The sequence below is a fragment of the Cavia porcellus genome, unplaced genomic scaffold (assembly GCF_034190915.1).
Source record: "Cavia porcellus strain 051 isolate PalLab524CR breed Dunkin Hartley unplaced genomic scaffold, mCavPor4.1 scaffold_1, whole genome shotgun sequence".
Taxonomy (NCBI): domain Eukaryota; kingdom Metazoa; phylum Chordata; class Mammalia; order Rodentia; family Caviidae; genus Cavia; species Cavia porcellus.
In genome coordinates this window covers 219,085,381-219,111,998 of record NW_026947484.1, presented here as the reverse complement: position 1 = coordinate 219,111,998, position 26,618 = coordinate 219,085,381, and the positions used below count along the sequence as shown (strand labels likewise).

The 26,618-nt window shown below is 35.7% G+C and overlaps 1 protein-coding gene across 7 annotated transcripts in view; it reads right to left on the bottom strand.

Moving 5' to 3' along the window:
* Nucleotides 1–26,618, bottom strand: part of Map4k3 (mitogen-activated protein kinase kinase kinase kinase 3) — a 174,017-nt gene that overhangs the window by 108,671 nt on the left and 38,728 nt on the right. For 6 of the 7 annotated variants that reach the window (XR_010040553.1, XM_003473045.5, XM_005005056.4 and 3 more), the window contains exon 2: nt 2,657–2,714. The exons of the other annotated variant lie outside the window; for it this stretch is intronic. Coding sequence is in view for 5 of the 6 variants with exons in the window: in XM_003473045.5 (XP_003473093.1) it covers nt 2,657–2,714 (58 nt within the window). In the remaining variant the exon portion in view is untranslated. The remainder of the gene's footprint in view (nt 1–2,656; nt 2,715–26,618) is intronic. 7 annotated transcript variants of the gene reach the window in all.

The following is a 26,618-nucleotide window of genomic DNA, read 5'->3' as shown; positions in this document are numbered from 1 at the left end:
CTATTTAACAATCACTGCCCAGCACCTACACCAATGCTTGACCTCTAGGAAACAATGAATACTAATAACTGACTGTCATGGTTTATGTCTGTGTCCCCCAGCCCTCATGAGTTTGAATTGTGCATTTGTTATTCGTTCACTGTCTAGTGCTTGGATTGATGGTGTCAGTGCTCCACCTACACAGGGGTGGAGTCAGGATGTGATGTAATGGCAGGAAGAAGGTGTGTTTTTCTCTTTGCTGGTTCGAGTTTGCTGCCGGCGGCTGCCATGAACTGCAGCCCAGCCACGCCTGCCTGTCTTGGAGCCAACTGAGTGTGGACTGAAACCTCCAAAAACTGTAAGAAATAAACCTTTCCTTTCCCAACTTTAGGCTTCAGGTATTTTGTCTCAGCGACGAGTAAATAAGACACTGACTAACATAAATGGTCTTTACAAAATAAAAAGGGTAAAAAAGTATATAGGGAAGAGGGAGAGACTATTAAATCACCTATTCCACAGAGATGCTGATTAACAGAAAGAGATCAATTTTTCCTTAGTAGTAAATATTTTACATTAATGATATCTTTGTGAGCAAAGGCATGAAAAAAACTCTGGAAATTTCAGATATATTCCTAATATATCTCCTCACTGAAATTTTTAAAATGTGTATCCTTTGACTCGATCAAATTTATGGCAAAATAATCACATGGATACAAGGACAAGTGACATGGCAATGTTTGTAACTGAAACAAATTTTATAAGCAATCATGAGGGACTGACTAAATAAATTAATGGAACTGAATACTACTACTGAAGCCAACTAAAAAGATGATCATATAGAAATATTAACATGGAAAATATTCATGGTAGACTTTTTTAATGAAAATAAACAAATGCAAATGATAAGCCTATTACATCTATAAAATACTGTAAATATACCGAATAAATTCTAAAACAAATAAATAAAAAAAAGAAAAATAAGACCAAGTATGGTGCCTCACACCTCTAATCCCAGCACTTGAGGCAGGAGGATCACTGTGAGTTTGTGGCCAGCCTGGGCTACAAAGTGAGTCCAAGGCCAGCCTGAACTGCATGGTGAAACCCTGTCTCAAAAAGACAAAAATAAATAAATGTTAAATAAATAATTTTAAAAACAGGTCCCAATCTCAGTGCTAGAGGCATAAATTTGATTAAAACCCAGAGACACAGAAAGGCAAGTCCAGAGTGCGAAGTTGGCTGTCACAAGTACTGCAGCAGAGCTGTCCCTTCAGGAGTCATCTTAATCATCCTGGGTGTGGGGGCTGCCCGAAGGACCAGACACTCGGCTGATCTGAGGGAATGGGGTACGTACAAATGACTTCTGACTAGAACCATTTCATCAAATAATACGGGCGCTTCTTGATTAAAAATGAAGGCCATGCTTTAAATGCCAATCTCTCTTCTTACTCAGATTTCATCAACTTCAAATGTCCTTCTTAAATTTCTAAAACTTCAAAAGCAGATTTGGGGAGAACAAAGAAAACTTGTCTAATATATTAGAATATAATTAGACTGAAAAATCTTAAGTATGTATAGTGGTTTTTATTCTTCTGTGTGGTTTCACCATAATCAAAACATCTTTAAAATTTCATTACAATGGTACTTCTAAAAACTTACTGATGATCTAAATCAAGGGTAGGCAAACTATAACAATAGGTGGGCTGGTTTTCTAGGAATGGTTACCAGCTAACATTGCTTTTTACATTTTGGGAGGGAGGAAAGGGAGTAGGAGGCAAAGAGCCGTGTATGTGTACATACGGTGGCATACTAAAACAGTATTCAGTCTCTTCCACAAAATGTTTGCTCTGTCTTGAAAAATCTCTGAGTGGATTTCTGTCCACACTGGAGCTAAAAGCTAAGTGCCCTCTAATTGCTGTGGAACACAGACTAGACATTAGCACAATCCTTGCTTACAGCAGGTGGGAGAAAGGGTAGACAAAGTCTCTGAGGGAAGAAGCAAGAATAAGCTGTCAGCTCAGAAAGATGCAGGGTGTGAGGGAGCTAACAGAATCCAAAGGAGTACAATGAACACAGAGACAGTGTATGGAGTAGTCGTAGGGACTTTGTAACAAGTGCTCAAGCCATAAGGTGATTGCTGATTTTAATGACACACAGGTATGAGAACTAGGTCTACTGAGAAAACAGTCTCAGTGCCCTGAATCCACATGCTCAAGTTCAGAGAGCAAAAGGGAGGGAGACCAAGAACTAGCCAGTGGGAGTGACCCAATGGTACCATTAACACAAAAGGCCGGTATCACTCACAGCACTCTAAGGTTTGCCAGCACTGAACAGCGTAAACACCAAAATCTCAGTTTGGTTCTTCTTAACACATCACCTGCCCCCTCACTGCAGGACAGTGTTAACCTGGAAATATACTATCAGCTGTGACAAGTTAGCTGAGGAACTAAGTCTCTTCAGGAGCTCCCTCCTTCTCCCACTTATCAGTTATTTTCAGGAAAGAACTGAGTGAAGTGTTATGCTGATTTTAAGGAACTGGAGGAAACAGCAGACAAGAAGTTCTACTTCCTAGGACACACCGGGGAAAATAAGAGAATGTTGACCAAATGTCATTAAAATAAACCTTAAGATATCTAATAACTTTCTACCAATCAGACACATCAAATTTCAAATAATTTACCTGGTTCCAATTTTATTACTTTAATTGCTGCTAATTCACCAGTGTTAACATTCCGTGCCTAAAAAAAAAAAAAAAAGGAAAAGAATTATTGTGATAAAAGCTTTCACAAGAAACTTCATAAAATGGCATGCCAGCTTACTATTTCTTTGAAATACACAGGCATCTTAAAGCAAAAAATGCAGAAGTGATGTATATTTATAAAGCAAATAGCATTGTATCCTTCACAATAAATTTCAACATTAATTCATGTAGAAAGTTACTATTGATACTAGTTAATACATGGGCCTTGGTATGTTTGTGCCAGGCACTATTCTGGTATTTGTTTTAATCCTCACAATATTCTATGAGGTAGGAACTAATATAATATTCCCATGTTGCAAATGAGGAAACAAGCACAGAGAAGGTAAAAATCTTGTCAAGGTCATATACTTGGTAAGTGATGTTAGGAAGTATAACTCCAGAGTCTGAACCATTAAGTATAACACTACATAACCGTTCATTCAAAGACAGGTAAAACTTTTAAGGTGATTAACTGGCTTTAATTTTTGTCATGTAAAAAACTTGTAATATGAAAGGTTAATGCAATTATATTATTATGAAAAAAGCCCCCTGTATCTTTTTAATCCCATCAGATAATGCAAATAAATATATTCAAAACAAAAATATGCAGTACTAGGATGGAACCCATACTACAAGAATACTCTAGCATTGAGCTACACTCTCAGCCCTTTTTATACTTTTTAATATTTCTAGTTTATCTTATTTAGTATTTTATTTACACATTTCATTTCTTCTTGTTATAAACCTCTCTGCCTCTTTAAAGCATGACTGCCACAAAAAGAAAAATAAAAATAAATGCAATAAGCAAATTTTTCATATAGTATATCATCCACATGGCATTTGAAGCCATTTATTAGAGGATACATTTTTTAAAGTTTTTTTTTTATTTTAAAGAGGGTAAAATAAACATAACAAAATAAAACAAAGTAGATCAGAACAAAACAATGTAAGTGACACAGATTTCAAAGCAAGATAACAGGATATCTACCATGGCTACCATAATGTCTTTTGTTTTCTTCCAAATAATTGTCCATAGCTTCATATAAAATGAATTCATACAAAACAAAATGGTATTAAACTGATCAGAAAACAGAGTGATGAGGCATTATAGGCCTTCAAAACCAGACAATAGAAAAATCAACAATGGCTGCCATGTCTCTTGTACTTGTTCAAATTAGCTGTCCATATTTCCATGTATGTTGAAATTAAACAATATAAAACAGACTAAAACCATTCTAGACAAAGAATAAAATCATTTCTAGATTTCACAGCATGACTGTATGGTATCAGCAATGGATACCAGGTCTCTTTTTCTTCAAAGTAGTTGTTCATTTCATCACACATAATATAATAGATTCTCATAAACTGTTTAGGGGAAGTTCTATGCATGTGTAAGCCTCTACATGTATACCTATCCTTTCTGTATTAGAGGGAAAAACAAATCGAAACAAAACAAATTACTAGAAAAACACAAAACAAATAAGACAAATAAATAACAATAGCAAAGAGCCCAAAACAGTGATACAGGCCTTCAAAACAAAGTGGTAGGCACATAACTAGAATTGTTAATTTACATAATGTTCTTCAAGAATTTCTCAGATCACCAGATACTAACAAGCAAAATTGTTCCAATCCTATGAATGTAGCTGTTTTGTTCCAAGAACTTACAGAATTTGTAGCATAATTATCTTAGCTATACTGTGTTAATACAATTTTAGATATTTTCTTTTTCCTCCTTTTCCCTGAGATATTATTTTTTCCCTTTTGAACGGATTCTTATCTTTTCACTGTATTTATTGAGGATTTTGTATCGTATGTACTCTTACCATTTCTTACACTAGGGAGACTGTACAGTATTTACACTTGTGAGTTTATTTCACTTATGAATATGGTATCAAATTGCGTCCATTTATAAATATCTCAATGTGATCATTCTTTATAGCTTAACAGCAATCCTCCTGTCTCAGACAGGGCCTCACTATACTCCACTGTATAAAAATACCACATCTTTTTATCCGTTTCTCAGTTGATGGGCATTTATGTTGTTTCCAAGGTCTGGCTAACAGAAACTGTGCTGCTATAAACCTGGGTGCACACATATCACTGTAGTATGATATTTTCAGTTCTTCTGGGAATATGCCCAGAAGTGGAATACTTGGGTCAAAAGGGACTTCCAATCCCAGATTTTTGAGGAATCTTCAGACTGACCTCCATAGTGGTTGCACCAGTCTGCACTCCAACAGTGCATACATTTTTTTATTAAGTGGTTTTTAGACTATTTTGGGAGGACCCCTCCTGAAGGAATATGTCTGGGTCCCCATCCCCACCCCAAAGATATGTGGTGGTGGCAAAGGAAGACAACATGGCACGATTAGTTCCTAGCTACACATCTCTAGTTCTAGTACAGCTCTGCAACACAGATTGGACCACATCAGACTGTTACCAGGTAATGTTATAATGACGATGTTGTTAGTGTGTAACATATAAGGGAGACGAAGATACAAAAACTGTGTAAAAGACGAGACTCCGCCATGCTCAGGGCTCAGCTTTTGGATGTGAACATGCTAAGTCAGTGCTGGCATGAATAAATGCTACTGCCTGGAAAGAGCCTCTCTATGGGAGAAGCCTGCTACCCTACCCCTGGAGCTTTCTTGGGCAGGCCCTGGGCAGGGATGGATATGGAGGTAGGACGTGCTGGCTGGCTGGGCTACCTCTCATTCCTCACTTCAACTACACTGATCTATTTTGCATATTGAGGGCTTTGGTAAGCTCTGAACTACAGGGTTTGTACCTTTTTCACTGAGAGAGCCTTTTCACTGCACTCTCTTTCCAGTAGCTATAAACTTGAAGACACTCTGCTCCTTTTTAATGTTTTATTTTGATATAGGATCTAAATTGCCCAGGCAGGCCATGAACTTGCAATTCTCATGCATCTACTACACCCAACTCACAAACCAAATACATTTTTGCATGCCCATATTAAAAATAAAAATGGCCAGGTGTGGTGTATGCCCATAATCCTAACACTCGGGAGGATCCCAGTGAGGCTAGCTTGTTCTACACTATGAGTTTAAAACCAGCCTGATTTATGGAGCAAGACATTGTCTCAAAAAGCAAATAAACAAATTTTTAGAAAATAAAGTTTTTAAATATCAATTCAAAATAGTAGGTTACTGGTATTCACAAATATGTACATCTAAATAAGCAGAAAGTGGCTTTCAGTTTGTATAAATGTAACATTGTTTAACATAAAAGGCTTTATAAATTGAGTAAGAATTTTGAAAACTATACTGTAAACTGAAACAAATTTTCATGTCAACCAATGATATAGTATATGAAATTCTCTGATCACAGTAAGAGCCATTCATGTGACCAGGAGTTTTCCTAGCTGTAATACTCCCTTATTAAAGGATTAACAAAGATTTGTGAATCATCTGGCAAGAGCTGATAACACCATTAACAAAGGAATCCTACTAAGAATAATAGGGCAGTAGAAATATAAGGATATAAAGGAAGATATGAGGCACTGCCATCATTAAATACAAAATTTAATCTTTTAACTCAAAAAACAACAAAGGTATTGAAAGAGCTCCCCATAGAAATTAACAGAAAAAATAAACTGTAATTTACAGGGAAAATTCATCTAAAAGTTGTTCCTTTAAATAAAATTTCCATAAATGATAAACATATGCCCCGCTAGGGGAACAGTACAAATTAGACCTGTACATTTATTTCAAACTAAACTGAAATTCCCATAAAACGAGATAAAAGTTTCAAACAGTGCTGAATGTATACTTGTCCCTTTCTCAAGGGAACAGATAGATAAATGATGAACCAGAATACTATTTTGGGAACATCTATAAAGGAAGGCACAGTGTGCCTGTAAAACATTCAAGTATCTGACTTCAGCTTTAGCCATAAAGCTTCTCAAACAATCCCATTACTTACCTCTCCTCATATTCTGACATTTCTTCCTTTATATTGTCCTTCAAACTACATCTCTTTTAGCGTCTTCTGCAAGTAAGCAAAGATGCTTTTCTCTCCGATTCTCAGTATTTTAAAGTCATACAACGGTTTTTATGCTTAATAGAAAGAAATTCAGGACTGGGAAGGTAGTTAGGTGATGGAGCACTGAAGGATTTGGCTTTCCTGGGTTCATTCCCCAACCCCATAAAAGAGGAATGTGGCGAAGGGAAAAAAGAAACTCACATCGTGAATGATTGTTACTATGAAACAGTTGAGAAATGCAAACTTACTTAAACTAGGATGATGGTTTATAGCTGAAATTTTGTTCCCTGTAACCACAGGAGGGCACACTGTCTATTCACAATACAAGTTATACACAGTGCCTGTCCAAAATGGTTGCTGCACACAATGTACTCTGCTAAAAATAGATTTACTAATACTTAACACCAGCATATATTTAATAGGAAAACTCCAAGAGCAAAAACTACTGAGTACTTTATCAAAGTCATTATTTACAATAGGTTCACTTAGGACTGCAGTACTGCAAAATGTGGATCAATCCAGAATTCTCTAGTGATTACTGCTCTTTCTGCTTTCTATGATATTTGAAATCTTTTGTTGTCGTTGTTGTTTTGTTTTTTTGAGACAAATTCTCACTATGTAGTTCAGGCTGGCCCCAAACTCACAGCAATCCTGTCTCAGCTTTCTGAGTGCTGAGATTACAGAGGTGTGCCACCACACCTCTGAAATCCTTTAAATAAAATTTACTGCTATTTCAATAGCATCAATATTGCTATTTCATCGGGGGGGGGTTTAAAACCTTCAGGAAACTTCATTTCTGAGCAATACCTTACCAAATTCAGGTTTATTAACGAAGGATCTTTAAAGCACAAAGATCTCAATCTTTTGGCAAAATATTTGGCATCATATTTTGCTATATCTAATTTTTTTCCTCAGTAATAGGGGCTGAACTCAATCAAGGTCTGTGCCCTGAGCTGTATTCCCAGCCATTTTTGAGACCGGGCCTCACTAGAATTGCTAAATTGCCCAGCTGGGCTTGAACCTGTAATACTCTGCCCCTGCATTCCCAGTGCTGGGATTCTAGGTTTGCGCCACCATGCCTATCTTGCTTGCTGTACCTAATTTGACACTTACATAAATTTTTTTTTTTTTTGTCTTTTTCCTTTTTATCAGTACTGGGGATCGAACTCACGACTGTTTGCTTACAAGGCAGGCGCTTATGTCGCTGAGCTAAACCTCCAGCCCCAACACTGACATAAATTTAAAAAACCAACATTATGTGTACTATTCTGCTTCTACTGTTCTTTTTTCAATTACTCCAGGAATTTATTTTTTAGAAATGATACAAGGTAGATATTGTAAAATATTAATATGCAGAGAGTTAAAAACCTTTTTTATATTGAACATTAGTAATATAAAAGTTTCATACTTCCTAAACACAGAAAACGGGGTAAATATTCTGAGCATCTAAATCTAGTCTTCTGCCACATCACTGATTCGACCATCAGCCTTCACATGTTTCCAAAATGAGGTTCTAAGGAACATATCGCTGTATTAAAAACAAAACTCCCAATTCTTTTTGCAATAGCTTAATTGGGACAGAATCTTTTCACTATGCATAATTTAGTATTTTTAGTACACACAGAGTTATAAAATCATCACTATCAAATGTTAACACCCCAAAAAGAAACTCTGGCCTCATCTGGGATCTCTCCTGATTGCTTCTGTTCTCAGTTCCAGGAAACTACTACTTTCCTTCTTTGTGAGCTCGACTATGCTGGACCTTTCACACAAATAACACCAAGCAATATATAGTCCTTTATGACTGGTTTCTTTTAATTAGTAAAGTATTTTCAGACTTTTTCATATACATTCATATATCTATTACTGCCAAATAATTCATTTTATGAAAATATCACATTTTATTTACCCATTCATGAACTGAAGGAGTTACAGCTTATTTCTACATTTTGGCTGCTATAAATAATGCTGCTCCATACGTTACACGGTTTCGTGTGGATCTATTTTCAAATTTTTTTTTTTTTACTGTATAGCCAAGGTAGGAAATGCTAAGTCATACACTAAGTTCAAGGTTAACTTTCTGAAGAGCTACTGAACTGTTTTCCAAAGTATCTGCACTACTTCACACTGTAACCAGCAACTACTTTAACCATTTTACTGGCTATAAAATGGCATCTCAGTGTAGTTTGACTTACATTTCACTAAAGACTAATGATATGAAGCACATTTTCATAAGCTTATTGACCATCTGAAATCTTTTGTAAGAATGTCTATTCAATTTTTTGTCCATTTTGTCTGGTTTATTTATTGCTGACTTGTAAAAATTCTTTACAAAAGCTGTTACAGAATTCAGTTTGGTTTGGTGACCTTCTGGAAGCCACTTGAGATTAGGTAGAACTAGTTTGGGAAAGGATTCTTCTGAGATGGATTCATGCTGCTTTTTACCTCCAACTATTAAAAAAGTGTTTTCTGAATGCAGAACTAGAAGTAACAAACACAATAATCAAGAAACAACCATGAGAAGCCAAAAAGGGTCTAGGCACTATTATACAAAGTGAGTTAAAAAGCAGTCATTGTAAATTTTAAAACACTATTATATACTAAGCACCCTAGGATTTTCCCAAAATTTATATAAAAGGGATGTCTAATGTAATGATGGAGGGTCCTAAAATGAGAATTTAAAAGTCCAAAGTTGAGTTAGTCCTACTCTACCAGTAACAAGCACTGCGATCTCAACAAATAATCCCCAATGGATGCTATTTCCAATCTCAATTTTAAAGCAAGGTGGAAACAGACTTTTTAAAGTTTCTTATGTAAATATGTACATTGAGTAATTCTGGTCTAATTTGATTCCAAATACTGAACCAACGTGCAGGGTATATAAGGAAGTTAAAGACAAAATAAAACACTGGTAGTAATTTTGAATCAAGAAATTCAGAATGGAACCCAGGAATCTACATTTAAGCTACTGAGGTGCTCTGGATACACAGCCAGGTTTGAGGACCTGATTTAAAGTACTGTGCCACCCAAATTTTATAAACTGTAACTACCAACTTCTAGGTCTAACGGCACTTCGTGAATGGCTTCTTCTGAAGATACCTTTATGCAAGGTTTAGGAGTCAGGTGAATTACAACACAGAAAAGGTATGGGAAAAGAACACAGAAGCACTGTGAGGGTACTGGGAGGCCAAAGCTCAGGGTGCCTCCCCTACAAACACTGCCTTTCAAAAGGAAACGCTGATTTAAGGACTGCTGCATTTTTATGTTTGCTTTTCAAAAGTTAATTGGATTAGAGATTTGTCTGTCACAAAGGAAATTCATTCACATGAAGAATAGGGTGACATATATTGCAGGGCACTCCTAGTTTATGCCTACTGTCGTAGTGTTATTATTAATGAGTGCCCATTTTCATTCTCAAATAATTAAATACTACTTATATAAATTATATGGTCAATTTACCATTATATATTGAGCAAGAGAGAGAGCGAGAGAGAAATAATAAAGGAAGGTAAGGAAGAAAGAAAAAAGAGGGTAAGAGAGAATGGAACAACCAGAGTCTCTAAAAGAAGGATCAGAAAACATGCCTACATTTATAGTTTACGGGTGCACAGCCATGTTCATTTAAGTATTGCCAATGTCTGCGTTCACAAAACAATGGCAGAGCTGAGTAGTTGAGAAAGTTCCAAAAGCCTGAAGTATTGACTACTATCTGGCTTTTTATCAGAAAAGTTTGCTGAACTCTGCTCTTAAATACTACTGTCCAGAAGAACTTTCTGCACTGATGGAAATGTTATATATATTCACTCTCCAATATATTAACTCTGTATCTCACGTACCTATTGAGCACCTGAAATAAAGCTAGTACAAGAACTGAATTTTGTTCAATTATATGTGCATATGCGATAAAATATTTAAAACTGGACGTTTTAAACTTTAAGAAGTGAGACAACAAAATGGGTTTTCCTCGCTTCCTCCCTGTTCCTCTCAGTTCTTCTTCTTTTTTTCTTTTTCATTTTTACCAGTACCAGGGATCGAACTCACAACCACCTGCTTACAAGGCAGGTGCTTATGCCACTGAGCTAAATCCCCAGCCCCCTTAAATTCATTTTTTATTTTGAAACAGACAGCCTTACTACATCACTCAACTGCCCAAGGGGAGCTCAAACCCGCAATCCTCATGCCTCAGTGTCCCATGTCCAGCTTTTTTCTGGATAGTTTCAGTGGTTTTAACACTTGAACAAATGTGTATAACCATCACCATCAGGAAACAGAAAACCTTCCATCACCATAAGAACTCCACTGGAAGTTACATTCTCCTTAAGTTACACTCTCTGAGGACTAACTGATTTGTTCCCTGGAACTGTCCTTTTATAATTTTGTCTGTTTCAGAAGTCACATACAGCAAATAATGTAAATATGTTACTATGTATGAATGTATGTCATCTTTGAATGAGTAAATTCTTGAGACTCTTCTTGCATCAAGTTGTTCCATGGGTCACTAGCACATTCCCTTCTATTGCTTGGATGTATCACAGTTAACCTATTTACCAACCAAAGAAGATCTGGTTACAAGGGTTTTTTTCTGTGGATTTTTATGTAGTCCAAGCTGGCCCGAACTCCCAGATAATCCAGGCTGGCCTCAACTTGGGATCCTTCTGCCTCAGCCTCGTAAGTGCAGGAATCAGGGCAAATGCCACCACCCAGCTGGTTTATGGTTTGTGAACAGGGCGCCTATACACATTTATGTGTAGGTCACATAAATAGGAGCAGGACTGGATCATTTCATATGTCAGGTGTATATTTGTAAGAAACTATCAAACCACTTCCAGAGCGGCTATACCATCACTCCTGCTCAGCAGCAACGTATGAGGTATCAGCTGCCCTATATACTTGCTAGTAGTTGTATATTTTTTATTTTAGCCATTAAAAAAGATTTGTTATGGTATCTCATCGTAGGTTTACATTTTCCTAATGGCTAGTTATGCCCTATTTAAATGTTTGTCATCCTTTGGTGAAGCTGCTTTGCAGACTTGCCTATTCTTTAATGGGGATACTTTCTTGATTAGTTTTGAGAATTCTTTAATATATTTTAGATACAAATCATTTGAAAGGTGCTTACAAATATTTTCTCCCAGTCTATAGTTTGTGTTTAAACAATATGTCATGCAAAACGTTAGGGACTACATTGTATTCTTTCCCCCAAATTCATATATTGAAGTCCAACATGTAAGTGGAGATAGGTTGCTAAGGAGGAACCAGATTAGATGAGGTTGAATGGGTGGGTCCTAATCCAATATGGTAGATGTCCTTACAGAGAAGGAAGAATACAGAAATGTGCAGACACAGTGAAAAGCTGTGTGAAGACAAAGCAAGAAGGCAGCCATCTGCAAGCTCAGGAGAAAGCAGCCCTGCCAACACCTTCACCTCGAGCTTCAAGTGTCCAGAAGTACACGGAAAAATAAATTTCTAACGTTGAAGCCAGCTGTGGTACTTTGTTATGGCAGTCCAGGTAAACACATAGAGCAAAAGTTTCTACTTTTGATTTAGTTCAATTTATCTCCAGTATTCTTTTATGGATTGTGCTTTTGGTGTTGTATCCAAACCTTTTTGCTCATATTATAATGATTTTTCTTATGTATTACAGTTTCATATTTAGATTTATGGTACATTTCAAGTTAATTCTTGCTTAAAATATGAAGTTTAGGCAGAGTTTTGTTGTTGTTTATTTGTTTGTTTTACATGTAGAAATCTAAGTGTTTTGGTGCCACTGCTCTAACACCGATCTGTCTTTCACTTTTGTCAAAAGTCAGCTGGCTCTGTGCGGTTTACTTCCAGGCTCTAATTGACCTCTATTGATCCAACGATTCTGCATCTACCCCTCACCAATCCTACACAGTCTTGGTTATTAAAACTTTATAGTGAATCTTAAAAATCAGGCACTGTTTTTACTATTCTAGGCCTTTTGCTTTTCCACATGAATTTTAAGTTCAACTAATCTATACTTACAAAAACAAAAATTTTGCTGGGATTTTTATGGGAAGTATATTTAATCTACAGATCAATTTTTGAAAAGCTAACATCTACATAATGGGTAATCTTCCAATGCATGAACAGTTACTGGCAGTCTATGTTTTCTTTGGCAACTTTCACAACTGTTTTAGAGTTATTAGTATACCATACATCTTATACATCATTTTAGTTTTGATTTTAATAGCCAGATGTTGCTAGTAATAACTGTTTTAGGCAGCAGAGCTCTAGAAAATTTGAAATTAGAAAAACTTACAAACAGCAGCACCATGCAAGGAAACTTCACTTGAAATGATGCCATAAAACTGTGCCAGTGTTGCACCCAGCAGAATTTTGGATACAGTGAAATTTTGAAGAAACAGGAAAGAGACAATCAATAAAGCGCAGAGAAAAGAAGATGCACCCAGAAAAATACAATGAAAAAAGAACAGATTTCCAAGCTACTCTGAATTTCTGACATTTACAATTCCACACTGTGTGTATGTTATCTCTCCTTGAATTAATTTCAGTGGATCTTTGTTTCTTGAAGTAAAAGTAAAGGCCTAAACTTTTAGGCCTATATGATGATCCTGATTTAAAAAAAAAATAGATTGAACTATCACATTTTTTTTTAAATGCACATAGTAGATAATGAATGTATACAGGTATGGAAAATAATCTGTACATGATAAAATATTACAGGCTGTACCAAAATATATCAGTAAACTCTATTTCAAAGTTTTACTTTGAATACTGGAATGCAAAATGGGCTTTTACCATATAAACAATATTTTTAAATGGACAGGTAGATCACAAATATCAACATAAGTACTTATACGAATAAAACTTAACAGTAGCAGTGAATTTGGTTGGGGAAGGACAAGAGATCAGGAAATCAGATTCCAACTTTCTACTACAGAAGCAACAGGAGCAAGATCTCTACCCAATGGTGCTCACACTCCAAAGTATGTAAAAATCACTCAAAACTTTGTTTTTTGTAAATGTTACACTAGATATGAAATAATCTCTTATTATAAACACTTATGATATGTCTAGAAGTGGACTTCTTTCTTTTTTCTTTTTTTAAATTCTCTTTGGGACCTGTGTCCCCTGATCCATATGATATGGCAGATAAGATACAATGAATACACTTTTTAAAAAATTCACAGGAGGCAAAACAAAGAATACTGTAAATAGCTCAAAAAATATTTGTTGGGCTAGGGGCATAGTTCGGTGGCTGCATTCTTTTTGAGAACGTTCAAGGGCCTAAGTTCTCCAGCAGAGCAAAAAACCAAAATCTGCTGACTGCATTTATTGAATGAAATCACAGGAAGCAAAAGCTAAAGCGATGACCTTAGCTTAAACTTAAAATCTAGCTATTTTAATTTTAATTTGATTAGATAGAGTGGAATTCAGAATACTGCATAAAACTACAATACCAAGGAGGGGCCACATCCCTCAGTGAATGGGCAGGCATGAGAGGGCTCTGTCCACTGACAAAACAGTGAATAAAGAGCAACTTATTAGAATTGAGTTTTCCCTCTCAGCAAAATTCTTAATCACAAACCCATCTTCAGTTGAGTATAGGGTTGAAATTTATTCTTCTTGCAAGAGGCAGGAGCCTTAAACCGGAAAATGATTTAAAGTTGTTTGTGGGCTGGTGTCAATTACCAAATATAAGATGCAATTTCTTTAGCAAGAAATGTAACTTTCTTGTACTTCAGGAGATTCCTAACAATAGTATTATCAAAAACGAACTTTAAAAATTATCAAGCACAAAAGCAAAAAACCATCAGACTAGCAAAAACTATGGAAAATCAGATTAAATTTTCAGATACATAATATAAAATTAAAATTAAATATCCTTTAAAGTTTATGGAAAAAAAAAAGGGTAACAAAATATGGGCCAGAAACAAAAGCCTAACAAAAATGACTTGGCAGACAGGGGAAAAAAAGTGTTTGTGGAAAGTAAAAAATATATTCCTTGAAATTAAAAATTAACTGGAGCAGATAGAGACAGAATTAGTAAATTAGGCAACACATCTGACGCAGCAAAGAGACACAAAAAATGACAGATTAAGAGACATAAAAATATAGGATAAGAATGCCTAAAACATTTCTGACTGTAGTTTCAGAAGGCTGGAAAGCCAGTATTTTAAGAGAGTGATTAAGTTTCTAAGAATGGATAGAAAATCTCCAAACACAAAGACCCAACGCCCAAGAAAAATAAATAAAAAAGAAATCCACATCTAGATGCACCATATGAAACTCTAAAGCACTAAAAACAAGGAAGTGATCCTTTTTTTCATTTTTCTTTGAGTATCTGGACTTGAACTCAGAGCCTCATGCTTGCCAGGCAGGTGCTATGTTCTGACCTATATACCTAGCCCAAGGAAGTGATCTTTAAAAATAGAGTGTTTTATCCATAAAGGAGTAACAATTAGACTTCTCAGAGGAACAATAAAAATCAGAAGGACTACAGGACAACTGAGCTAAGAAAAACTATGTCAATCTATGATTATGTTGTTAGGTAAAAATTATACAAGAAATAGAGCAAAACACACTTTCTAACAAAAACAGTTTATCACCCAAAAAATGTCCAATAATGCATTCTTTTAAAGGACATATTTTAAGATCCAAAGAAAAACAAAAAGTTTAAAATCCAAAAAGTATCAATCAGAAACACGGACAATCTTGGGTAGATATACAAAATGCTGATGACTATAGAAATCGATAATAGTTATTAAGCCTAATTTATGTAATTTTTAGAAATCTAGATTCAAATACTAAACAAAATCCCATGGAAATAGGAAAATGGGACTAAGTCAAATAATTCCAACTTTGTATTGTTAAGGAAGTCATCAAAGTTAGTAATTTTGAGTCTTAGGAATAGGTACTAAGTTATAAAGATTTTCCAGAACAATAAAAAGAGTATAACCAGGGATTCCTATTAGAGGATATCACTGTCATACACTGGAAGGAGGTTGTTTGTTGGTATCTGAACAGTAAAAGCAATGACTGTAAAAGTCCTGTTATTTCTACAGAGTGCCACCCAATCATAACCCTGGTCAACTGCCAACAGCACTGGATGGCAGGTTCCTGTGTTAAATGCTTGGGTTCCATCATGGCAATGTTTGGAAGTGGTGTGGAGCCTTTAAGAAATGAAAGAATAGGAGGCAGGTCCTTACACCACTGAAGGCCAGGCGTGGAGAAGGCATTTTATTCTGTGGAGGTGATTCTTTACACTTGCCATGATGTTGTTAGCTCACCAGAGGCCAAATCAATAGGCCAATCAGTCCTGGACTTTGATCATTCAACACTTTGAGCCACATAAATCTTTTCTCTTTATAACGTTATCCTGCCTCAGGTATTTCATTACAATAATGAAAAATACTAAAAAAATGTACCTATGAAAAAGAAATATTGTATGTATCAACCAAAAAACGAAATGTAAATTCAGAGAAATTAAACAATTCAATAAAAATCACTTGTAAATCTACTTGAAGCCACAGATTCTCTGCCTTCGCAGCCATACATAAAAATATTCCATCAGCAGATTTGCAGTGATCCTGGGTCTTCTGATTGTTAACACCACAGAGATAGCTGACTCATCAATGGTCCATTAATAACACTTTGGAAAAGACTAGCCAAATGAAGATGAAACAGCAGATGAATGGGACTTACAAGACTTTTATTACTCCTGTCTGTGAAGCAATAGATGCTCATGGCAAAGGAGAAATCTAGCAGCGGTAAGCAGGAGTTCACACACACATATCATTAACTGTTCCCAAATCAGAAATTGTAGATTAGAAGGAAAAGCTCTTTTCAAAGGTTAATAGAAACATATATTCTCCATTACGTAAAATGCCTTTTCTTTTAAATACTGGAAGTGAAAATACAACACTAAGATTCAGAACACCATCAATAAAATAACCCAATCCACAATCTACAAATCAATCATCTATAAACACAGTAATAAGTCTACTTTCAGAATCCTGCCCATACTATGACCTACTTTCCTTGAGTAATAACATTCGTTTACTAATTCCTGACATCAGGGATATGACTGCTCTGGTATAGTACAACTGTATTTCTGAAAATGTTAAATATATTGGGGATGGAGTATCTTGGTTTAAAAAAAAGAGCTTTTGCAAATGGGAAGGAGATCAAGAGTCAGAAGGAGCAGAGAAGGAAGGGAGGAGAAGCTGACAAAAAGATGTATTATGCACATTTAAATTCCCCATGATAAATGTAATCATTATGTACTAACAAAAATACATAATAAAAAAAGTCGTGCAAAGAAAACACACTATTTTTCTCCCTGCAATTATGCACACAAGCACATTAAAAGATTCTGATGGTTCTTTTTTTTTTTCTCGATGGGGGGGAGTACCAGAAATTAAACCCAGGACCTTATTCTTGCCAGGCAGGTGCTTATGCCGCTAAGCTATAACTCCAGCTGAAGGTTCCGTTTGACTCTGTATGTCTCATTCTAATTAACTAAGAAGGCTCTGATTTTCCTCCCAACTTGCATGTATTAGCAAATCCGAAAAATAAACTCACTTAAGTAAATACTATTTATTCACTGCAATCTCCTTTGTGCTTTCTATAGCGTCTGGAACACAGGTGATGCTCAAAATGTTTACTGGATGAGTAATTAAAATCAGTTGTGTGCTAGTCAGTGTTTATAAACCAGCTTGCAAAAATGAGCAAATCTTGATTTGTAGTGTTTTAGTGGTGTAAGTAGTCCCACTTAAAGTAGGAGAAGTGAGCCCGATAGAAAATGTATTTTAATTAAATCACTGAGGGCTTCACCTATGAATACAGCGAATAAAAAGGAAAATTAGAAACTGAAGGCAAATACATAAAATAAACAATATTTATGCAGAACTGGTGGTTGAGACTAAATATATAAAAACAAAATATTTTATCCAATAAAAACGCATAGTCCTATTCCCTCTTGTCCATCCTTTCTGCAGCATTTTTACACTCTTACAAAGCACTATTCTTATAAAGCACTCTTACTATACAAAGCACTGCAAGCAATGAAACATTCATTATTATACTATATAAATTCTTTCTACTGTTGCTCATTCTTTCATTAAAAATTCACCTACTATAATAGAATACGAGTAATACCCCTTTTTTGCATGTTTTCCTTGACTTCCAATATAATTCAGCAGCACCTCATTTGCTGCTGCTTCACTGCAGGGTGTAAATGCAGGGGAACCTGAGCCAGGGCCCTGGAGAGGCAGTGATGTCAGGACACTGCTGCGCGAGTCTGCAAAGAAATGCCTGGATTAAGGTCATGGAATGGATGGGGAGAAATGGTTCATATTCCCTACTTTATTTCAGGGTATGGCTTTCCAGAGTAAAAATTAACAAGAACCACATCATATCTGCTTAATAAACAGTTGTCTTCTCTGCTGCTCCTTCAATCTAAAAGTCCAGAACAGACTTCAAAGGAAGGTCAGCAATGGAGCCCCACCTACCTCCAACAATGCTGACCTGAGCTCACTCAGGCTACCAAGTATCAAAGACAGGATATTCTCAGATAAATCACGAAAGAACTTGGTAGAGGGATAGGAAAAAGAAAGAGAGGAACAGAATATGGAAAAGGAAGAGAACGAGTTCAGAGGATAAGATGCAGAGAGTGCAGTTATCAGGCCAAAGACCTCACAGGCATGACAGCAGTTGGTGACCCAGATCTTTGACAGTATGTCGAACTGCTGTCACTGGTACTAATGAGTATTATTTTTAGGAACTACATGTTGAGATGATAACTTAGGGTTTGCCATGATAATCCTGCATAGGTCTTCAAAGGGGTGAATTAGAAAGGGACGCAAGGAGTTTCTATCGTCCAATGTCAACACTGTATCTTTCTTCAGAACTTTTTTGAGTATGGCTTGGAAAAGAACTTTACTGTGAGAATTTAAATAAACTCTAATTATCCTCCCAGAAATGGGAACATCAGATGAAATACCAGATAAAACCATCAAACATCTATGAAATCACAATTCTAGTCTCTTTAAAATTCATTTTTTGGGGACTGGGGATTTAGCTGTGGTTCAAGTACTTGCCTGGTAAGTACGAGGTCATGAGTTTGATCCCCAGGACACCCCCCAAAATTTAAATTATAAAAAGTGGACATCTCATAGAAAATAAAAGAATAATCAGCCCTCCATACCTTCAGGGTCCACATACATAGATTCAATCAAATGCAAACACTATCAACCAGTACTTATATATATAAGTGAGCAAAATTTTATTTTAAATTTGCAGAAAGGGATGAACATATTTGGTAGGGATAAGGGGTATTCTGAAAATATATAGTATTGTCATCTTCTCTAAAACAATACAGTTTGTAATAACTAAATTTTATTAGACATTATAAATAAATACAGAGATGATCTAAAGTATATAGGAGTTTATGCAAGTGAAATACAAAAACTTAGCCTTGAATATTTGCACATATTGGTATCCTCAAGGAATTCTCCAAACAGTCCTCGCTCCAACACTTAGGTATGATTTTAAAATTAAAACTATCACCACACTCCCTTTATTTTTAATTGTCCCTTAATCCCAAAGGAAAATTACAATCCCTTTACAAACCTTTATCTATTAAGATAAACAGGTAAGCAGGCAAATGATATATGTTCAAAGATATATCAGCCAGAAAGACATAGTTGTTGTGATAGTTACTATGAGCTGGAATCCAAGCTCCATTCTTTAATATGAATACATACCTAATACGTTTATTAGATTTATTATGCTGAGCAAGTTCCTTAACTTCTACTTGTCAGTCCTCTTACCTAAAAACTGCAAATAATAAATGAGGCTAATCATGCCACAGGGTTGTTGTCAGAATGGAATTAGTACTTATAAAGAACTCAGAACAATGCAAGTGCATATTAAGTGATCAATCACTATCAACCAGTACTCTATTATTAATCATACCAGCATATAAATGCACAAAATTTTATTTTAAATTTGCAGAAAGGGATGTAATATTTAATATCTTTATTGTAATGCTGTTTTCCTAAATAAAAGATAATTTTATTTAAAAGCTTAAACAATTTCAATGTGTATCTAAAACTCAGGATATAGGATGGGATTTTTTTTTTTACTTTATAGTATCCTAGAGAAGTGACTCTTAAAATCTTGACTCAAGTGGGAAATACTAAGAAATTCATATGAGGGCTGGAGATGTAGGCCAGTGGCGTAGTACTTGCCTACCATGCATGAGGCCTTGAGACCTTCAGTTGATTCCTAGCCCTGGGAAAAAGACCTGTAAAATCTGCTTAAAATTGACTATACTAGGTATGTTCAGGAAAAACAGTAATTCTAAATTCTGTACAATACCATTTAAGCTGGGACTTAGCACTGAAGAAGCTAAGGGTCATAGTTAATAAAACTCTCAAAATCAAGGAGCAGGAAGAAGAAAGGAAGAGGAAGAGAAGAACAGGAGGAAAAGCAGCAGCAGGGAGGAAGGGTACAGGGGGGAGAGCTGGAAGTGGCTACTCAGTATCTTAATTCTTAGGAAAAGGAATTCCTATAAATCTGAGCAAAAGAAATTTCTAGCTCCAAAAGCGCAATAAAAAAATAAGTTTGGCCAGAGTGAAGAGCATTATAAGGAACCAAGAAAAAAGAATGAATCTGAGATCATGAACTGATGTACTATAAACTTTGCTTCCATTCTGATTGGTCAGTGAGTTCTACAAAAGCTTAATTACTGCAAAAACAAGTAAAATGAATACGCTGGTGAGAAAGGTTGGGAAGGCAAGCAGCTAATGAAGTGAACGACGGCAAGGAGGCAGAGACAGCCAGTGACGACAGTCATGAAAAGTCAGTCTGAGAAGAACACAGTCAAAGCTGTGCTGAATGATCATGGAGTACCTGAGGCTGCAAAATCATTGTTCACAAACTATCAGAGTAAAAGGGATGACATACCCTTCCACAAGTTGCAAACTTTCTCTGGAACACATGCAAAAAGCATCCTAAAACACATCTGGAAATAAAACTCTGTAACACTAATCAAGCAATTTTTTTCAAAGAATAAAGAGAATAAACTGATATAGATATCAAACATACTAAAAAGACACAATTGTTAGACAGTGTGTTTGTGACAAAGGAAGAGACAAACAGACAAATGGGGTCCAAATTTAGAATATGATAAAGACACCAACTTAAATCAGTGCTGAAAAGACATCTTTCCAACAGCTTGGGGGTGAGAATGGAGTTAGGCTTCTATCTCACACTATACATAAAAATTTACATTTTATGACTTAAACATAAAGGACAAAATTATGGAAATAACAGAAGAAAATACGGTACATTTTGAAAATCGTGGAATGAAACTTGAAACTCATCATAAACTCAGAAGTTCAGAGTAAAACACCAATATAAGAAGTATTCCGATGATAAAAACAAATAATTAGAAAATGGGTAACAGGTCACTCACAACTTACAGTGGAAATACAAGTAAGCTAAAACAATAAAATACTTTTTGTACAGCAATTTGGTGAAATTCAAATGAATGAAGGCCACTGGTAAGCCTGAAAAATATGAAAAATGGGTATCTTCATATATTCATGAGGCACATACAAATTAGAACAATAATTTTTTTTTTGTCTTTTTCATTTTTATCGGAACCTGGGATCGAACTCACAACCACCTGCTTGCAAGGCAGGTGCTTATGCCGCTGAGCTAAATCCCCAGCCCCTGAACAATAATTTTTTAAAAGATCAATTTTTAGTATTGCCCTTTTAAAACACATATCCGCCTCTGACCTAGAAACTTAACTTCTAACAATTATTGTAGTCTAAAAAATGTACAAAGATGTATACAAATGTTTGCTGCAATTATATTTGTAAGTAGAAGCAACTAAATGTCCATTAGGAAAACAATCAAACAAAATTATGGTAAATCCATACAATAAATACCACATGAAGTAGAGCCTTAAATACTGACATAATGAGATTTCTCTAACATGATACTAAATCAGAAGATGATTACAAAATACCCTACGAATATATCTGTTAATTGTCTAGAAATAACAATGCTTAAAATGAGTTTCCATATCTTTACTAAAATATTAATTCATAATAATATTTTGGACACCCTAACACCACAGAATTTCAATTTACATTTTAAAACTTTCCTATCTGAAAATATTTTGTCCCTTACCCAACATCTGATGACATAGAATATAATAGCCACAAAGTGCCTTTTATTGAGCACTTACTATGTGCCATGTGTACTATGGACCACATTACTAAGAGCACTTACTTTGCCTGAAACATTACATGTATCTCACTCCACAATCACCCTATGAGGTAAACCTATTATTACTGTACCTATTTTATAGATGAAGTAACTAGTACTCATATATGTTAACAAATTTGAATCCAGGTTGTCTTGATTTCAAAAAAAATTTTTAAAATTAGCAACTAAACCACAGCATGCCTGTTTTTCAAAGATTATCTAAAAATGAACATTCATTATGTAGCCACCCTGTATTTCTCAACTGCCTTATGTAAAATTTGAATTTTGCTTATGTTTACATTTCATTTTTGGAAAAGCCAAGGAGGTTTAAAAAGTCAAATGTTATCTCAATCAACAAATAATTAGTGCCAGAAAATATACAAAATGTTCTTTATAATGGGTTCTTTGAGAAAGACAGTCTTAACGTGAAGAAAAAGAAATACATGACTGGAAATTGATACATGTTGAAATTATAACCTGAAGAAGACTCTTAGAAAACCTTTTATTAAGTCAAGAACAATATGCTCTGCGGATACAACTGTAGTCTGGTATTATACATAAAATACATAATTTTTAATCAAGATTTAGGTCTTAGAAATAAAAATATATTTTTTGGAAAGTATTTTTATTTCCTACCTCTTAATAACATCAGAAGCAGCTGAGGATATAGCTCAGTGGCACAGTGCCTGCCTGGCAAGTAAGTGCAAGGTACCAAAAAAAAAAAAAAAAAGAAATCTTAGGCAAAAACAACAAAATGATTCCAATATGATAGCAATTACAATCTATCACTTGAGTTAATATAAAGAACAGATATAGGAGACACAGCCACATTCACCCCTGTGTCTGCTGTTATTGGGTAGCTTGCTTCCTGCAGGCAGCCAGTGCCAGCAGGGAGAAGCAGCCAGTCTTGCTACCACGCATCTGCTGCCACTGGGATGCCTGCTTCCCCCAGGTAACCAGTGCATGCAGGGAGAAACAGCCAGAAACATCCCAGGCAGCAAGTGCAGGCAGGAAGAATCACAAACACACCCCTGTGCGCCAGTCCCCAACAGGAGAGTCCAGGTGCAGCTATGTAGGCTGAGAGAAGCAGCAGCCCTAACATCACATACCCACGGCCACCAGAAAAGCCTTGGTACAGCCACATGGGTCTGGGGAAGCCCACTCCATGCTCCAAAGCATTCCCAGTTCAAAGAGAGCCAGGTGTCTGGCCCATTCTCCTACACTGTGGAGGGGCAGCCAACACAGGAAGCACCTGGGACCCCACAGCTTGTTGGAAGGAATCCAGGAAAATGTCAAAGTGATGGTGCAAAAGGTAATCTCAGACCTCCAGCCAACACAGAACAAGTCTGGGAGATGTAGACATGGAAGAAAATGGAAGTCACACAACTGATATCTCTGAAAGGATAGCAACTGAAGAAACAATTTCATGATATAAAAATAATCAGATCAGAAATACTTCAGGTAGAAGAAATCACAAACATAATGAAAGAATTGCTGAGTATATCTAAAGAAGTCAGATAAAAATGAAGAGCATAACAAAATGATGGAAACCTTTGAGTGAACAATATAGGAAGGAATTACAATGCATGAAATAGAAATAACCAGGAAATTAAAAATTCAATTAAAAGCCAGCAAAATTGCTTAAAAGAGACTAAAGATAGACTTTCAGACCTTGAAGACAAGATTGCAGCTAGTGATCATAAAAGGAAAGATCTCTTTAAAATAACAAAGAACCAAGAAATAATTAAATGGCTAAAAGACAATGCAAAGAAATAATTTAAGAATGACATGTGTCAGCAAAAAAGTGGGGGCCAACACATATGACATAAAAAAGACCATTTACAGAAGTAACAGCAGAAAACTTCCCAAACACGGGGAAAGGACCTGGCATCCAGATAAGTTAGGCATATAGGACTCCAACTAGCCATAACCAAAATAAATCTATACCCAGACATGTAGTAATCAAGATTCCAGGAATTCAGCACAAGAACAGAATATTAAAAGCTGTTAGAGAAAAGAAACAGATCACCTATAAAGGAAAACACATCAGAATCAAAGCAGACTTCTCAACACAAACCATCAAGTCAAGAAGAGCTTGAAATGAAGTATTCACATCCTGAAAGAAAACAACTTTCAACCCAGATTGATGTACCCTGAAAAACCATCTTTCAAAACTGATGGAAAAATAAGATACTTCCATGATAAAGAATAACTGAAGGAATTCATGACCACCAAGCCAACCTTACGAAGAGCGCAGAAGGATAACCTAGAGAGAAAAAGATGAGCACGGTTCCAAGAGCAGCAGCAGAGGGGGATCAACAAACAGGGCAGGCAGATGAAAGGAGGGAAAAGTGGGGATGAGAGTAGGAGCGGTTCAACGGCAGGAGGATAGCATGGCAAAGACAAGCCAAGGCATGCTGACTAACCATTAACGTAGATGGCCTCAATTCACCAATAAAAAGAAACAGGGAGAATGGATTAAGAAACAAAATCCAAACATGCTGTATACACAAAACATATTTAACTCCAAAGGAAATTCACAGACCAAAGGTCAATGGAGAGAAAACAGTTGTTCCATGCGATAGGAAACTTGAAAAAAGCAGGGGTAGCTTGCCCATCAACCAAGAATGGATAAGAAAGATATGGTATTTTCATACAGTGGAAAGCTACTCAGCCATAAAGAAAGATAATCTGGAGGCTCTTGTAGATAAACGGATGCAATTTGAGTTCACGCTCATGGGTGAAATGGTTTGGACTCCTATAGGTGAGCATTGTGTTACCTCCCTACCATAAAAAACTGAAGCAGTTAGTGGAATCCAAAATGTACAATAGATACTGTGAAACTGATAGGGAGGAAACATCTTGGTAACCACTGCTAATTTCCTATGATCTTGTTTTGAATTTTGTATCATTTTTGTAACTTTGTTAGGTTTGGTTTTATCCTGTCTTGTTTTGTTTGATTTTACTCTGACTGATGGTATGGGCAGCTTTTTTGGAGATAAAATACGTTGTGGTAACCATTGTTATTTCCTATTGAGGCCCTGTAATGCTTTTATTATTTTGTTTTGATTGGTTTTGTTGGTTTTTTTGTTTAATTTTATTATGCCTAATGGTATTAACAGCTATTTGAAGAAAACAAGAGACACTATTTTCTATTATCTTATTTAGAAGTCCTATATCATTTTCATAGTTGTGATTAATTTTATTGTTTTATTTCATTTTATTCTCTTTAAAATAAAATTTTAAAAAAATAGATAAAATATTAGTTCACAGATACACTAATGAAATTAAACTTCCCAGCACTAATATCCAGTTTAATCCAAACAATAATAATCAAAACCATAGACACCATTGTTTCCATTCAAGAAATGTATCAATTCCAAATGATGTACTAGTATAATAATGCTTAATAAAGTCATCTGCAAGGGCTGTCCCAAGTGATAAACAACACAGGAAATCAGCCTGGAAATGGAAACTGAATCACTTCTTGACCTTTTGGCTACTATCAAGTAAAGACTGGCAACTAACAGTTGACAAATCTACAAAAGGCAAACTCTACCAAAATCTACATGTGCACATATTTTGCGTGACAATAATTTTAACGAGATTATACAGCAAGTAGGAAAACAGAAGATGAATGTAATTTGACTTTATTGGACTAAACTATCAGCACTCTTCCTCTTAAAGTGTCATTCAGGTTTGTTTTGTTTTGTTTTGTTTTTGTTTTTGGTACCCAGGATCAAACTCATGACCTTGTGCTTGCCAGGCAAGCACTTATGCCACTGAGCTAAATCCCCATCTTAGTTCTTTTATAATAAACTTATAGTTAATATTGTGTATCCACTGATTCATATCCATAGATCAAAAATAGTAACGAAAAAATGCTCTGTTGCTGGACGTGGTGGCTCATGCCTGTAATCCCAGCACTCAGGAGGCTGAGGCAGGAGGATCTTTGCAAGTTTGAGACCAGCCTGGGCTACAAAGTGAGCTCAAGGCCAACCTGAACTGCACAGCGAGACCCTGTCTCAAAAAGACAAAAAAAAAAAAAAGCTGTTAAACACATTCTTCCTTTGTTGCTATTTCCTAAACAACTTTCTTTGATTATATTAGGTATTATAAGTAATCTAGAGATAATTTATAGTATACAGTAGGAAATATATAGGTTATATGCAAATGTTACACCATTTGATATAAAGGACTTGAGCATCCTCAGATTTTAGTATCCCATCACCAATGGAAACCCAGGAATGACTGCAATTTCCCCCATAAAAGACATTCATATCATCCTATTTATTCATTATCATTGATCACTGGGACATAAGTTTCTTTACTAAAATCTATTGTGAAAGTTTATACACACTCCCATTTTCAGCTTTCTCATACTAAACTATACAAGCGTATACACAAAGAATCAGCAATCTAAATATGCTGTGTTACAGAGGACTCTAGAAAACACTCTTCAAATAAATCTTTCCATCTGTTATTTAAGGGAAGGAAAGGGGACAGGAACAGGAGAACAGAGAAAAGGCCAGGGAGAAAAGAGGGACTGAGCTATCACTCTTCAGCACATTGTATAACATAGAACTCTACTTAAAAATCAGAGAAGTTTAGTATACATATGATT